Raw genomic sequence first — 16,088 nt, forward strand, 5'->3', positions numbered from 1 at the left:
AGCAGGAGAGATGGCTGTAGCACTTCTTTGTACCATTAAGACAGATAGTTGCAGAGTGAAGATACAATGAGTTCCATTAGGTCAATGCAATTATTACATACGACATTGTACATCTTAAATCTTCAACTCCCTGAACAGGTGGAAACTATTTGTTCACATTGTTCCAGCAGGACTTTTGTGACTAGAGTACTGACTAGCAACCAAAAGATACGCTGAAATACTGCTGTGGTCAGCAAGACCTATCTACTCTGGTTTTAATTTTCATTAATTTTGTCAGTGACAAATACATAACAAAAACCCACATTGACTGTAGTCAATGGGGTGGTTGATAGTACAATTATATGCAGATAACAGATTTTCTTTTGAAATTTGAATTGTATGGAATGCAACTAAAATGAGCTATTGTTCCATCTTAAAATTATGTTCATTCCTTTTTTTTGCTGATTTTCCCAAACCTCCATCCAAGTAACCAACTAAAAGGACAATGAGAGAAAGCATTGACTCCTAATAGTCCAGGTAAGAACATAAGAAACAGGAGCAGGAGTGGGCCATCTGGCCCCTTAAGCCTGCTCCGCCATTCAATAAGATCATGGCCAATCTTTTCGTGGACCAAGCTCCACTTACCTGCCTGCTCACCATAATCCTTAATTTCTTTACTGTTCAAAATTCTATCTTTGCCTTAAAAACATTCAACAAGGTAGCCTCAGCTGTTTCATCTGGGCAGGGAATTCCACAGATTCACAACCTTTGGACGAAATAGTTCCTCCTCAACTCAGTCCTAAATCTGCTCCCCCTTATTTTGAGGCTATGCCCACTAGTTCTAGTTTCACCTGCCAGTGGAAACAACCTCCCTGCTCCGATCCAATCTATTTCCTTTATAATTTAATACGTTTCTATATGATCCCCACTCATTCATTCTTCTAAATTCCAATGAGTACAGTCCCAGTCTGCTCAATCTCTCCTCATAAGGGAACCTTCTCAATTCTGGAATCAAGCTACGAACCTCCTCTGTATCCCCTTCATTACCAGTACATTCTTTCTCAAGTAAGGAGACCAAACCCGTTCCAGTTAACCCCAGGACTGTCACAAGCTAGTTGCTTGTTACTCCGATAGTGCAACGGTAGACGAATCAACCGTGCAGCAGTTCTTCCTGGTTTAACAAAATGAGTTTTGGCCAAGAAATGATTCTTGGCTCTGTCATCCTCTGTGTCCCAGCAAAGTCAGACAAACAATGTTCACTCACTGTGCGTATGCAAAGAAAAGCTATTTACATTAGGCACCTAAAAATTGGCAAAGTTTACAGATACAGACTATATGCAAAGAACGACAAACCTTGCAAAATGTCAATGGCACATCAAAAGTAGACATTATTATTGGCCAGAGGTACCTTTATTACTGTTTAACAATATCAAAGGCATGAAAATGGATTTTAAATTAAGTACTTTTTGTTCATCAAAGAAAATTATTCTACGGTCAACAGAAGCTTGAACTAGCTATACAACAGGATTAAAAGTTATAAAATCCAGAAGTCACTTATGTAGTTTACATGGTTTAACTTTTTAAATCAATTTCCAAAACATTTTTCCTTATTTAACACTCAGCAGTGTCAGAAAATTGTCTACTTAAATAGAAAATCCATTTGTTTACATATTTACATATAAATACATCTATCCTATGATAGTCATTCTTTAATTTAAGACGCCTTGCATCCACTGACTAATGCTAAAGAAAGAACTCAATGTCTACTTCACACGCTAGAATACTCAGCACTTGCACGTCTGAAAGTGCACACAATGTTTCACTGAGCTTCTGAACAGAACTGGTGTCCATTTTTTAACAGCAATTATTCCGATGTTTGCAGGATCCATTGTTGAATATGTTTGCATTATTCCTTCTTGACGAAGAAACAAAAAAGATAAATTCATCGAAGACATTCTGGAACTTCAACCTAAAAAAAGGTTTAATATTTTAATATTTACATACCATTAATATTTGTAGTAAATGCACGTTATTAATTCTATATTATTTACTTTGGACCATATATCATAGATCATAGAATCCCTACAGTGTGGAAACAGGCCCTTCAGCCCAACGAGTCCACACCGACCCTCGTAGCATCCACCCAGACCCATCCCCCTATAACCCACCTAATCTACACATCCCTGAACACTACAGGCAACTTAGCACGGCCAATCCACCTAGTCTGCACATCTTTGGATTGTGGGAGGAAACTGGAATACCCGGAGGAAACCCATGCAGACACGGAGAGAACGTGCAAACTCCACACAGACAGTTGCCCGAGGATGGAATCGAACCCAGGTCCCTGGCGCTGTGAGGCAGCAGTGCTAACCACTGAGCAGTTCATTATAACTACAGTATAATATTTCTAATTATTTTGTGAATAATCTGGGAGTATTGACAACAGTAACCATAGGAAGTGCGGATATGAAAAACAGACAGGTGCATTTCTAAAGAAGGGTCCAGACCCGAAACGTCAACTTTCCTGCTCCTCTGATGCTGCTTGGCCTGCTGTGTTCATCCAGCTCTACACCTTGTTATCTCAGGTGCATTGTGTGATGCTTTTCGCAGCCTGAGGCTACTTGTGTTACTACCGTACCAAGCAATTTCATACAAAAGCAATTATACTTTCATTACTAACATGCAAAGTGTGGTAGAATTCTTAACAATGTTTTCAATCAATAACATATCTCTGGTTGGGTAGCCTATATATTTCTGAAGATATTTTGATTGTCTCTTTTCTGAAATAAAGTTTTATTTGCTTGGCATAGACTGAATTCATTCCCCAGTCAATAAGACCATGACAAGATTGTCCATGCAATGTAAATTTGGTGACTTTACTTAAAGCCATAACGTCAGATAACCTTGTAATGGTCAGTTGACATAAATACTTAAAAGTATTTTTCCTCCCGTGACTACAATAAAGTGTTAACTGGCTGTAGGATTTGGTGACAGTTATTTGGTTAAATTAATACAATCACGGCTACGGCACAAAAGATAATATTAAGCAAGCAAATAACCCTCTGTTATCATCACATGTTCAACTTGGCACTGATTAGGCCACGCCTGGAATACTGTAAATTGTTTTGGTCCCCTTATTTAAGGAAAGATAAACTGGCAGCCCAGGGAAGGGGCACTAAAGTGATTCTTGACATGGATGAATTTTCTTATGAGGAGAGTTTGAGTAGATTAGGCTTCTACTCGTTGGAGGTTAGAAGAATTAGAAGATGTTAAAGGAACTTAGAGGAGTAGATGGGGTGGATTTGGAGAGGTTATTTCTCCTTGTGGGAGAGTCATGGACTAGAGGGCATAATGTCAGAATTTGTGGTCATCCATTTAAGACAGAGATGAGGAGATTTTTTTCTCTGACATTAGTTAACCTAAGAAATTGTTTACCGCAGAAGGCGGTCGAGACTGGGTCATTAAGTAGATTCAAGATTAAGATATATACATTTTTAAATCAGTAAGGGAATCAAGCATTGTGGAGATAAGGCAGGAAAGAAGAGTTGAGGATTATCACAAAAGCCGTGATCTCTTTGAATTACCAAACTGCCTCGACAGGCTAAATCGCCTATTTCTGCTTCTACATTTTATGGTTGAACCTAATTTATTAGACATTCCAGTAAATAATAAAAATTTCAAATTATCTCTATACTATGATGTATTACCTCATCTGAAACGTTACTCAAATTAAATAACTTAAAAGGTCCATATGCAATAATGTTAGAAGAATAAGTTCTATTCTACATAACCAAATAATGATAACATAAATACAGTTAACATCTAATCCCTGTAGGGAATGTGTGTTGAACTTTCAACAATGGATGTACAAAAGGTTAGTGATATAAATTTGCAAGATAATTGTCTAAGGTTTTTCATTAGTCTCCTTGTAACTTACTGGTCTTAGCTGCTTTATACTGCTTGATCGGATAGCTGCCATAAGTTCATCATGGAATGTCCTCTGAGGAGTTGCTGGCCTTGACCCAGTCTCTGACCTTTGGTCTGAAATTGGTCTTAAAGATTTTTTGAGATCCTTTAAAATGTGGTCTTCTTTATTCATTTTCTTGTTTTTACCTTTGTTTTTCCTCACTTTGGCATTTTGGTGGACATTCTGTGATTTCATCTTGGACAACTCTTGAAGCTTAATGGCTTCAGCTATATTTCTACTTGGGGTCAGTTGTAGTGGTAGGGGAGGAGGTGGCGGCGGCTGAGGAATTACAAGCTTCTCTGGAAGAGGAGGAGGGGGTGGTGGTGGAGGAGGAACAGGAGACTTCTGAAAATTTAGTTTTTTGACTACTTTAGGAGACGACCAGGGTGAGCTCTTTGGAGAAGCATGTGGAGAGGATCTTGGCGAGTCCTTCTGCAAGGCTAGTGTTCTTCGGTTTGTTGGCTCCACAATGCCAAGCATTTTGTCCATTTCCTGCTGCTGCTTTTGCTCCTGGAGGCGTTTTTGCCTCAGTTTATCCAGGTTTCTGGTTAGGATACTAGTCATTGCCATCCGTGGTCCTGGCAGTTCAAAATGATAGCCTAATTTCATAAGCGTTTCATTATCTTTAAGAAGTTTGGCTATTTCCATTTCAACCTGCCCTCCACATATATGCCTTTGATTGTGGAATCTTAGTTCTGCTAATACATTATTATATTGTATGGCTCTAATGATAGCTAAGATCCCTTTGCCTGTGATATAGTTTGAGTCAATATTAAGATTGGTGATGCTTCTGTTAACTTGCAACATGTCAGCTAGTGCACAAGCCACATGGTCATCAGCATGAGTGTTGGCCAGACTCAAAATTTTGACAACTGTATTGTATTTCAGAGCTTCTGCCATGAGTGTGAATGTTGCAATACTTATGTTCTCAATATTATTCAGATTGATTTCTGTCTTCTCTGAATCATTATTCTTAATGCTCTCAAGAGTGTCATCAATTAATGCTGCATTTCCACTTGGTGAGCTAGCAGTTGCTTTGAGATTTGGATCATCTTCTGTCAATTTTCTTTTGTTATACTGCATAATATTGTTTTGCAATGATTGATCATTAATGTGCCCATTACATGAGTGTGGTTCAGCCTGTCCATTTATGCTTACTGATCTGATGTCTAAAGATGTGCCATCATTCACGTCCTCCTCTTTTTCTTCCTCTGTTGTTATATCATCTTCATCCTCCTCTTCTGATTCTTCTGATGTACATTCATCTATGTCTATTTCAACCTCTGACTGCCCGCCTTCACTTTCAGTTTCACAGTCATCTTCAGTATTTCCTTTCTCAATTTCATTACTTTGTGTCTGAAATAACAGTGATAAATAAATACCAGATATAGCACAGTATATACATAGCTTGGCTGAAGCAATCTATTGCAGTTGAGAATAAAAGTCATATGTCACCACTTCCCTCTTCCCACTGGTATACATTTCTAAATTTTCTAATTATTTCTAATGACTGGTAAGATGGAACTTGAGTATTGCTGAAAAAATGACATATTTTGGCAAGTTATTTCATCCTGTACTGATCAGGACAATTCACCACAAGACTGATTTAAACAGAAAACAACATTTTGTATTATATGAGAACAGAGGTGATTGGTTAGCAAGTAGACTCTGTTTCATAGAGGTATTGCTCTGTGAAGAATGCAGCAGTTAGATGAAGACTAACAGTACACACAATTGTGGCTGTTTTGACTGGTGTCTTTTTTCAGTGATATATAAATTATTTCAAACTTCTCCCTGTTTTGTTATAAATAGTTGTGAATTCAGAAGAAGATAGTGTTTAGATGCAGTGATAACAGAAAGTACTTTTCCCAGTTGCACTTACAGTCAGAAGGATATAATAGACTGTATAACGTTACTGAAGGATTCCTCGGAACAGATTTGGATGGATACCCAGGGTAAGATAGAGGATTAAATGGTTTTCAAGTTACCAATAATGTACTGTACGATTGCTACAGTCTTGGACAGACCGAGGGATCTTACAGCAGTTGACTTGCTAACCCCAACACCATTCATCCAAGGGTACTCAAATAAGTGGTTGCTGAATTCTTCAAACTCCTTGACAATATCTTGAGTGGCTTTTGGAGTTGAGAATTAGAGGAGGCCAATGTGGCAACAAAAAAAAAACAGTGACAATGATTAAGACCCATTAATTTGACTTCAGTTTTAGGCAGAATGCTAGAAGGGATAAATAACATGAGTACCTTGACAGTGAAAGTATTACTAAGGAGTCTCAACATGACTCTTCGAGTTGTGACTGTACAAGAAGTAGCCAACTTGTACAGTGAATGGAAATTTACTGTAAACAGCCAAAAGCAGGTGGGATGAGATTCTGAGTGAGGCCACTGTAGTGTGTACAAGATAACTGGGCATTACTAGGTGTGTCTTGCAGCCACTGCCAGCTCCTGAAACTTTTGCGATTGACTCTGGCTTCTGAAACATTTTCCAGTTTTTTTCTTCTGAAATTAGCATGAATTTTTAAATTTTATTTCAGCCACACAGGAAGTTTGGAAGGCAGTTAGGGATCATAGCATGCAAAAGACACAGAATGAGCTGCTTTAATAGTCATTTGGAACATAGGACTCAGGAGCGGTAAGTCAGTCAGTACTGTGAACCTGCTCTGCCATTCAATGAGATTATGGCTGATCTCAACTCCCACTTTTCTGCTGTCCACCATAACCCCAGATTCCCTTTTCTATCAAAAATCTATTGATTCATGCCTCGAGTAAATTATATGAACAGGCTCCATGCTCATTTCCATCTTATTCCAGTCTCCACTCTAAGAGGAAACATTGTCTTGCTTAGGCACACTATCAAGTCCCATAGGGACCTTCTGTGGTTTGCCTCTCGTTCTTCTAAACTCCTACAGGTACAGGCCCGATCTGTTCAAACTTCTTTCATCCCAGGACTAAAATCTAATTGACCTTCTCTGAGCTACTTCTCAAGTAGTTCTGTTTTTTTTTCAAATATGGAGACCAAGTCTTTCCAAGAATACCAAGGTACAGCTGCAGTAAAACCTCCCTACTTTTACATTTTATTTTTATTCATTCATAGGACAGGGACATCACTGGCTGGCCAGCATTTTATTGCCTGTCTCTAGTTGCCTTTGAGAAGGTAGTAATCAGCTTCCACCTTGTCAGTCCACATGCTGTAGGTTGACCCACAATGCCCTTAGGGAGTGAATTCCAGGATTTTGACCCAACGACAGTGAAGGAACGGCGATATATTTCCAAGTCAGGATAGTGAATGGCTTGGAGGGAGCTTGCAGGTGATGGTGTTCCCATATATCTGCTTCCCTTGTCCTTCTAGATGGAAGTGGTGGTGTTGTCTAACGATCTTTGATGATTTCCCACTCCCCTTGCAATAGACACTCACATTCCATTTGCATTCCTAATCACTTGCTATAACTTCTTGAGATTAATGTACCAGGATGCCCCAATTCCTCTGTACTACAGGGTTCTACATATTTGCTACCATTTAAATAGCATACTGATTTTCTATACTTCCTATCAAAATGGACAAGTTCACATTTTCCCAAATTATATGCCAACTGCCAAATTTTTTCCACTTTACCCATTTACATCCCTATTCAGACTAACGACCTCCTCTTGGTAACTTACCTTCCTAGCTATTTTGGTGTCATTAGCAAATGTAGCTACCATACAGTCAATCCTTTCATCCAAGTCACTGATGTAGACTATAAATGGTTGAGGCCCCAAGCTTGGATTCCTGTTGCACCCCACTAGTTACAGCTTGGGAATCCAAAAAAATACACACATGTTCCTATTCTCTACTTCCTGTTAGGTAATCAATCCTTTATCTATTCCATCCCCACACCAGGTGTAGAAATTGTCTTGTCTGTAATCTTTGTGACACTTTTTGGGATGGTCTTTTGGAAATCCAAGTACAGCACATCTACACTTTGCCCTTTATCCACCTTGCTTGTTACTTCCCCCAAAAAACTCAAATTAAATACAATTTCCCTTTCACAAAATCATGTTTAATCTGCCTGATCACATTATGACTTTCAACGTATCTTGCTGTAACATCCTTAATAATGGATTTGTAACGTTTCTGTATGACAGATGTTAGGCTATCTGGCCTACAGTTTCTTGATTTCATCTCCCCTTTCTGTTTTGTGTTTGTATATTACATTTCTGGCTTGATGCCACATAAATAGAACAGTTAAGTTTGGTGTCATCTATAACAAGACTTAACAGAGGAGTAAGAAACGTTTTTCCCCACTTAAACTTATTCCTATTAAACACATTTTGCAAAAATGTGGTAAGTCGAAATGGTGCAATGATCAGTAACAAAAAGCAACACAGAATTTAAAGTTTTAAAATATTATTTACCTAATTTTTGTTGTCTTCATGTCAGCAAATTCATCATTACACACTGAAGTGTAACAACGGTGATTATTGCAAAGGTTCCTAATTTCACATGAATCAGCAACACATATTGAGGTGTACAATAAGGTCAAAGATCTTATCCTCAGTCATAAAATACAGCTGATCAATTCATGGCCCTGCACCCTAGAATTGGGTGAGGATCTCCAAGCTCATTTTCTTTTTGTCTGTTCATAATTCCTCAATATTTCTGCATAAATTATAAACAAGCTAGTATGCTGCTGTTTGTTAATAATACGTTTCCTAGAGCGACCGAGTGGATTCGTTAGACAGTTAACACTGACTTTGAAAATTGAGGCAGGGATTAGTTGACAGAACACTACCTTAAAAAGAAATAACACAACATACAGAAATGACACAACATGTATTGCACTTTTACTGCCAACAACATCCACAGTGCTTTACTAGGAAGAGAAGGAAAGGAAAAGCCTGGAGTGACCTGGCTTAAAAGTTGAGTCTTCGCAAAAGTTTTAAAATGAAGATCAATTTGAATTCTCTGTACATTTAACATTTCCACAGTCAGCAATTTGTGAAATGTACCAGCCCCAACAGCTTAATGAGACAAGTCACAGAGGGATGTTGTCCTCCAACTGTTGCATGTACAGTTTTGTTTTCTTTCTAGTTTTGGCTTGAAGCTGTGCAATTTTCAAATAGTCTAAAATTGTTGAATTGTTTATTTGGAGTTCTACATCAACTGATAACAAGGAACTAGGATAAAGGATCTTGACAGAATAAACAAAGCTAGCAGAGGGTCAGTAACTAGAAGGCACAGATTTAAGATAATGGAGAAAATAAGCTTTGGTGAAATGTGGATTTTTTTTCCAGTATAGTGGCGTTAATGATCTGGAATCCGTTGTCTGAAAGGACAATGGAAGCTGATTCAAAATCACTTTCAATAGGAAATTAGGTAAATACTTGAAAAGAGACTATTTCCAAGAGAAGGAGGAGAGAACTAAGCTCTCTGCACAGGCACGACGCGCCAAATGCTTTCTATTTGTGCCACGGGATTCTAGATTTGGGGAAAAGACTTTGTTCTGTCACGATGTCAAGTTCTGGATTAAGCACTCACCTGGTTCAATTCGGCCGAAAGTCTTTCATTTTCTAACAGTTTCTGTGTTTCGTGTTCCCAATACGCCATCAAAGCCTCTCTGCTGAACGTTCCTTGAGGGGTTTTATCTGTTTGGTCTTTCTGCCGGAGCCCAATGGGTACAAATTTGTCCGGTTCCATATCCTCCAACTCCTTCTCCAGTTCCTTTAGCTCATCCGAGGTCAGAGAAGCAAGGATTTCATCCTCGTCTATGTCCTCGTACTTTTGCAGTTCTTTCCTGTAACCGAACTGCGACATGTCAATAAACCACCGAACTGTTTGAAGAAGGAAATTGAAAACAAAAGAATTTCTATTTTCTGTCTTTCCTGACTGACCAGAGTGGACTGCGCTCGGTGAGCTGGGGGTCTGGGCTCTTGCAGATAACTTTTAAAGCAGCGGCTGAGGTCATGTGCTGGCTGTTCTAACAAATGTATGAAAGCATGTTCCGTTTTCAGCAACAGACGTCACCAGAGACAGTTCAAATTAAAGCACTATCCTTTCCAGGCACCTCACTCCATTACAGCAGAGGGTCCCAGTCCAACATTCTATCCCTGTCATAGTTCACAGGTCCCTGATACCTCAGACACAGCAACAGGTCCCTAAAGCATTCTCCCTCTCTCTGTCACCCACTCACTCCGCAGACCCCCCACCCCAATAAACAAACCCAGCCTCGGAAAATCTCCTAATGACTACTCCTATTAAAAGTCCCACTTTTACTTTTGTTTTCTAAACGTCGGTTTTGACAGAAAACAAAAGAAAGGTTTTTGTACAGTTCTAGAGAAATTAACAAACTGGTTACCCCACAAAAAAGGGAGGACCTACCTTAGGAATTCAGCATGCAAAGCGATAGAAGTTAAGTTTAAGAACACTAGATGTGGGGGAGGGAGGGTGGCAAGGGTTAAGTTCAGCCAAGTGGGGGGTTTGGAAGTTTTGAAAAGATGTGACAAAAACCAGCCATGTCAATCCACATACAACAGGAAGTTGACCTAGTCAGATCATACAAGTCCCGCTATTTGGACATGCTGTACATTGCAATCCCGACTATTTACAGGCACGGTACGTTAAACCCCACCCGTTTAGAGATTCCGTTATCTTCACACGAGTGCCACTTTTATAATAAAATCGGCAGTCTTTCTTTTGCATTACAGCCCCAAATCACATTTTGAAAGGTTTTTTTTAAATGCATAAGCAATAGGAAGAGTTGGTCATGAAACACATCGACCGTGTTCTGATCACGGATGACCGTTCACCTTAACTCTAGCTCCCTACGTCCACACCTCTTCCATGCCCCAAAGTCTACCTTTTATTGCTAAAAATACTAGAGATCAGTACTGTGTGTGTACATCGAAGATCAAGCGAGCATTTTACGGGTGCTCAATAGATCCACTAGAGCACTGACAGGAATTTGCTCAGGTCAGGCCACAGAGTTGGAGGAGGACCATGTGGCTCTTAAAGAATGTCAAGCCCACAATAGGAAGATGACGGGCGCAATTCAAATTCCGGCCGAGCTTTGGAAATATGGAGCTTGCGATGTAATAGATGACAATGGTCGCATTTGGAGCTGGATGGAACTGTACAAGTGTGTGTGTGTCTGGGTCTGGGTGCTTGTCACTTTTTTCATCTGAAACCAGGCACCAAAAATAAAACCGTGCCTCAGTCGGCGACATATGAAACAATGGAGTTATGAAGCAACGTGGCAACTGCAGAGATTGGAAACGGTTCAGCTTTGCTTGGAAATAGGAAACGGCTTTGGAATTGCTACAAGCATTATATTGGTCGACGCCTTGGAGCGCGGTACAACTATTCAATTTTTTAACTTTATAAATTCATTAACACTAGATTTTTCGTGGCCCATGAAGCCTCGGTTGGTTAAATTTCATTCAAAGCGTGAATACTTTACAAAATATCCTTTAAAACTCTATGACGGGACCTAGAGGTCCTCAGGTGTAGGATTACAATTTGTCGTTTAAATCGTTAGTATTAGCTTTTGAAAAAGAAAGTGGTTCAAGAATTCCCGCCCCCGAAGCACAGGCAGTTTTCCGGTGCATGCACATAAGAGCGGTCCAAAGTTTGTAAAAGATGCCGTGTTTTAACAATTTCACAAGGACTCGAGAGAACCAAGACCATGCTACTAACGGAGGATTCGAGACTGAAACACTGGCTCTAGTGATAGCTGTGTGTTTTGATTGCAGAGCAGAAGTCACGAATAACGATGCTGTGCCCAAAAGTTGATTCCAATTCTTGTAACATCGAAGTGACAAAAATAAGCTACACAATCGTGAACCCATCAATCGCCTATTAAATCTAAAGTAAACGAAGAGGACCATAATACTACCTATAGACACTGGTTACAGTTCTAAATATTAGACAGTTAACAAATACTTCCAAATATTATCAACTGAATCTGTTGGACTGAAACCAAGAAGGTTAAAATACCTAGAGCGAGGTTGAAATGTCAATATTAGCGTTCACTTTCTAAAAGATTCATAGACATACCTCGGTCAAATCTACGATTGAGTGCAACATGAAAAGGAGCCGTGTGGTTAGGGATTGTGTTAATCTTGTGTCACAGCGGCAGACTAAAAACTGGTTAAAATCAATGCGAAAGTCAATTTTTAATTACAGCAAACTATCAAATTGGACTTGTATACAAAAGCTGTGGAGCTACAGGCAGGGTGTAAATAAAACTGTCTACTTCTCTCGCTGTCCTGCAGATTTCGAAACAATACGTTTTTACATAAAGAACACAGAATACCTTTAGTTCCAAAACAAATTCTAATACTGTCAGACCTGCTGAGTTTCTCCAGCTTTATTTTTGTGTGCAGTTTCTGTCTCCTTTCAGAAAACAGAATCTGTTGGAGTGCACTAAATTAACCCCAACACAAAGAACTGAGTCAAAACAATCATTTTCTATACAATGCATTACTTCTTGCAAATACGTCTCGCCGAAAAATCCTAAAATACACTGCAAGAATTGAGGCCTGTAAATATAGATGCTGCTGACCTCAATTTAACTTCATGCACGCTTAATTTGCAACTAGACAGAAGTACCGTTAAGTTTATTGGTTCGATTCCTGCAGCAGAGGCACTATTTACTACTCTAAAGGCGAAGAAAACTTTCATTCTGAATAACTTTCAAATAGCCCCAGAGTGTTGCAATGAAGATAAAATGCATTTTAAGTAAAAGTACAACATATAATACAAAATGCTTGCACACACTATAAACTTCATGCAGTTAAAATGCAAATCCAATTTTCATTGCCTGAACAGTGGCATGGTTTTGCCCCAAGCTCTGAAACACTATTCCTAAACCTCCTAGTCTCCACAACATCATATGATAATAGGAGCAGAATTGGCCCACTGAGTCTGCTCTGCCATTCAATCATGGCTGATGTGTTTTTCAACCCCATTGACCTACCTTCTCCCAATAACCCTACATTCCCTTACCAATCAAAAACCTCTCCGTCTTAAATGTACTCAATGACTTGGCCTCCACAGCCCTCTACAATAATAAGTCCCACAGATTAACCACCCTCTGGCTGTAGAAATCCTCATCTCAATTCTAAAGTGTGCTTTTTCACTCGGAGGCTGTGCTGTTGGGTCCTAGTCTCTCCCATTAGTGGAAACATAATCTCCGCACCAATTCCATCCAGGCCTCTCAGTATTCCAAATCGGAACCCCCCGCCATCATCCTTCAAAATTCCACAGTACGGACCCAGAGTCCTCAAAAGAGGATCATATGACAAGATCTTTATCCCCAGCATCATTCTTGTAAACCTCTTCTGGACCTCCTCCAATGCCAGTACATCCTTCCTTTGATACAGGTCTCAAACTGCTCACAAAATTCCAAATGCAGTCTGACCAAAGCATTGTACTGTCATGGCTGTATATCCCTGCTCTTGTATTCTAGCCCTTGAATTGAATGGTAACATTGCATTTGCCTTCCTGACTGCCAATTGAATTTGCATATTAACCTGGAGAGAATCCTGAACTAGGACTCCTAAGTCCTGTTGTGCTTCAGATTTCCTCAGCCTTTCCCCATTTATAAAGTCTACGTCTCTATTCTTCCTACCAAAGGGCATAACCTCACACTTTCCCAGATTGTATTCCATTTGTCACTTCTTTGCTCACTCTCGGCCTGTCCATGTCCTTCTGCAGCTTACTCGCTTTCTCTACATTACCTGTCCTTCCACCTTTGTGTCATCTTGTCTCCCTTCCTGCTTCTTCAACAAAGTTTTTGATCATCTGTCACAAAATCTTGTGTTTAATATCATATTTCATTTCTTAAGGCTCCTTGGAAAGTTTTATGTCGAGATGCTATTTAAAGAAAGTCTTTATTGATGGCTCAATGTAAAAGGAGACGAGAGGGACAAGAATGTAGAGAATAAATTGTGGTACCAGATAGCTAAAAGCACATCACTGAAGGAGGGAGTTGCAAACAAGGCCAGAGACCAGAGACCAATGACTAAGAACACACTGGAGGAGGTTGTAAAGGTACGCAACCACTGAAAGGCATCTGTTAAGACAACAAACTTGATTCAATATACCAGGAGACAGCGAATTAAGGAAGACGGCTGAGAACAGGATAGTAAATGCAATGTTGGTGAGTTAAGATTTCAGTAAGGAAAGGGATCAGTGAAAGCAGTACTGGCAATCAATTGCCACACAGAGATTTTAGTAATGATGGAGGAGAATCAAGGGCTAATGCAGAGATGGAAAACTCTGCCTTAGTAATTAAATACAATTTAGTCACTGAACCTCAGCTTGGGTTCTAATAAAACACCAGTCACTTACTTAACTTCATTAGACATTCAACATCTGGTCAAACATAATGAAGTCCGACATTACTTTATTATTTAAAAGCAGAACACACCTCCAGAGAAATCACCAAACACAAAATTTAGAAATCCATCTTTATTTTGCGATTATAATTATACTTTGGAACAAAGGGTCCTACAATAATTAAAAAGGTTGAATGTATGATTTCTAGGTCAGCCTATGTGCTAGACAGTTGTGACATCTCCTTTCTAATAACCAGGAAACTAGTGAGCTTGTGAGCACAAAGTGAATGTTTGGGCTTTATTAAGTGCCCACCTCTTAATTCGAAAATAAAAGTATTTTAGATTCTGGGCCCAATCAGGAATAAAGAAATAGCATCACTTGAAGATGGTTTGTCTTTTATCTACCTATGAAACATTGGAATACACTAAACTACACTTAAAACTTGTAAATGACATTTTTGTCATTGAAACTGGTCATATGATGTTGGTTGTAGTTTACTCAAGTTTGTACATTAAAATACTGTTTGGACAGTTTGTGTTGTGTCTTGTCATTGTGCATAATTATTTCTCAGCAATACACATTATTTGGCCATAATAGAAAGGTTTCATCCTCCAAATATATTTCATATCTTGTGAAATGTACCACACATTTAAAGCCTCCAAGTTGTCGTTGCATTATTGAGGGAACTGAGCTACAGGATCACAAAGGTGATGCATTAAAGTGTACTGCTTATTGCATAACAGTTGCATAACTATCTGACAGCATCAGATCTGACACAACGAAGAATATGCAGCACCTTTTTAAATCATGAAATCTTACACAGAAGATATCACTAGTGTCCTCTGTCAAATTTGTTCATAAACAAGTTATCCAGAAACCAAAATGCAGAAAATTACTTCAAACAGCCCGAACAGGACAAGGCAAGTTTAAAACCAATATCAGAATGTTCTTCTTCACACCAAAGAATGAGCAAAGAACTAAATTTGGCTGCTTGGTCGTGTTTAGTTCAAAAAGTGTGCAATCAGCAAGGACTAGTTAGATGTTGCAACAAGGTGAATGAATGAATAAACTGAGATGAAGCAAACAGTGTCCCTCATTTTTAATTATCTTGTGAAAACATTAAACCATATTTAATACCTTCTGCAAATTCACACATCACATCCTCATTTTGCAGATCAACTGCCCAATTACATGTTGGCCTAGAGATGCACAAACAAACTTCATTGAAATTCTGCCTTACCATTAGCAGAAAGATGAGCAACACTTCTCATTTGTCAACAAACTTACATCAAATCTCAGTATTTATTAACTTAAAGCTTGCTGGGAACTGCTTGTCGGCATGTTAGAACAATGATCATATTCAACATCAGTAAACCATACTTCTAAAATCAGGAGGAATAAGCCACTCGGACCTTCAAGCCTGCTATGCCATTCAGTAAAACCATGCCTGATCTGTGGCTTCAACTCCACTTTCCTACATCCCCAGCTGCCTGTGATTGCCTCCCCTCCCCTCCCTATCCAAGTGTTAAAGCATTTTTAATCTTTACATGCTAGCAGTACCAGTACTCTTACAATTTGCAGTTATCTACAGTATGAACCAAACGTGCGAATATGCCTATTTTATACTATACAATACTTGAAAAAAAGCAATGGTAAAAATCTGGTCACCTGAAAACTGATTGAAGTCTCATTGTGATGTATTATAACTGCAAATAGATTCTATACCACTTAATGCTTAGTAAAAAGTCATCAACTACAATGGGTCAGTTGTTTTCTCTTTTAGTGGAACATAGGATGCTTTTCAGAC

At 39.1% G+C, this 16,088-nt stretch overlaps 1 protein-coding gene across 2 annotated transcripts; it reads right to left on the reverse strand.

Annotated features, from left to right (window-relative positions):
* Positions 1 to 1,365: 1,365 nt before the first annotated feature.
* Positions 1,366 to 10,519, reverse strand: lmod2b (leiomodin 2 (cardiac) b). 2 transcript variants are annotated; one of them, XM_048593030.1, is made up of 4 exons: positions 10,322 to 10,519; positions 9,482 to 9,737; positions 3,917 to 5,302; positions 1,366 to 1,948 (listed from the first exon to the last, which is right to left on the reverse strand). In XM_048593030.1, exons 2-4 carry the CDS (start codon positions 9,638 to 9,640, stop codon positions 1,922 to 1,924), a joined length of 1,572 nt encoding a protein of 523 aa, XP_048448987.1. In that variant the 5' UTR covers positions 9,641 to 9,737; positions 10,322 to 10,519; the 3' UTR covers positions 1,366 to 1,921. The 2 variants fall into 2 exon arrangements, with proteins under 2 accessions (XP_048448987.1, XP_048448986.1); XM_048593029.1 differs by lacking the exon at positions 10,322 to 10,519 and having other exon boundaries at positions 9,482 to 9,839.
* Between the last annotated feature and the right edge of the window lie 5,569 nt (positions 10,520 to 16,088).

This window comes from Rhincodon typus, unplaced genomic scaffold (assembly GCF_021869965.1).
Source record: "Rhincodon typus isolate 14 unplaced genomic scaffold, sRhiTyp1.1 hic_rhity00002235, whole genome shotgun sequence".
Taxonomy (NCBI): domain Eukaryota; kingdom Metazoa; phylum Chordata; class Chondrichthyes; order Orectolobiformes; family Rhincodontidae; genus Rhincodon; species Rhincodon typus.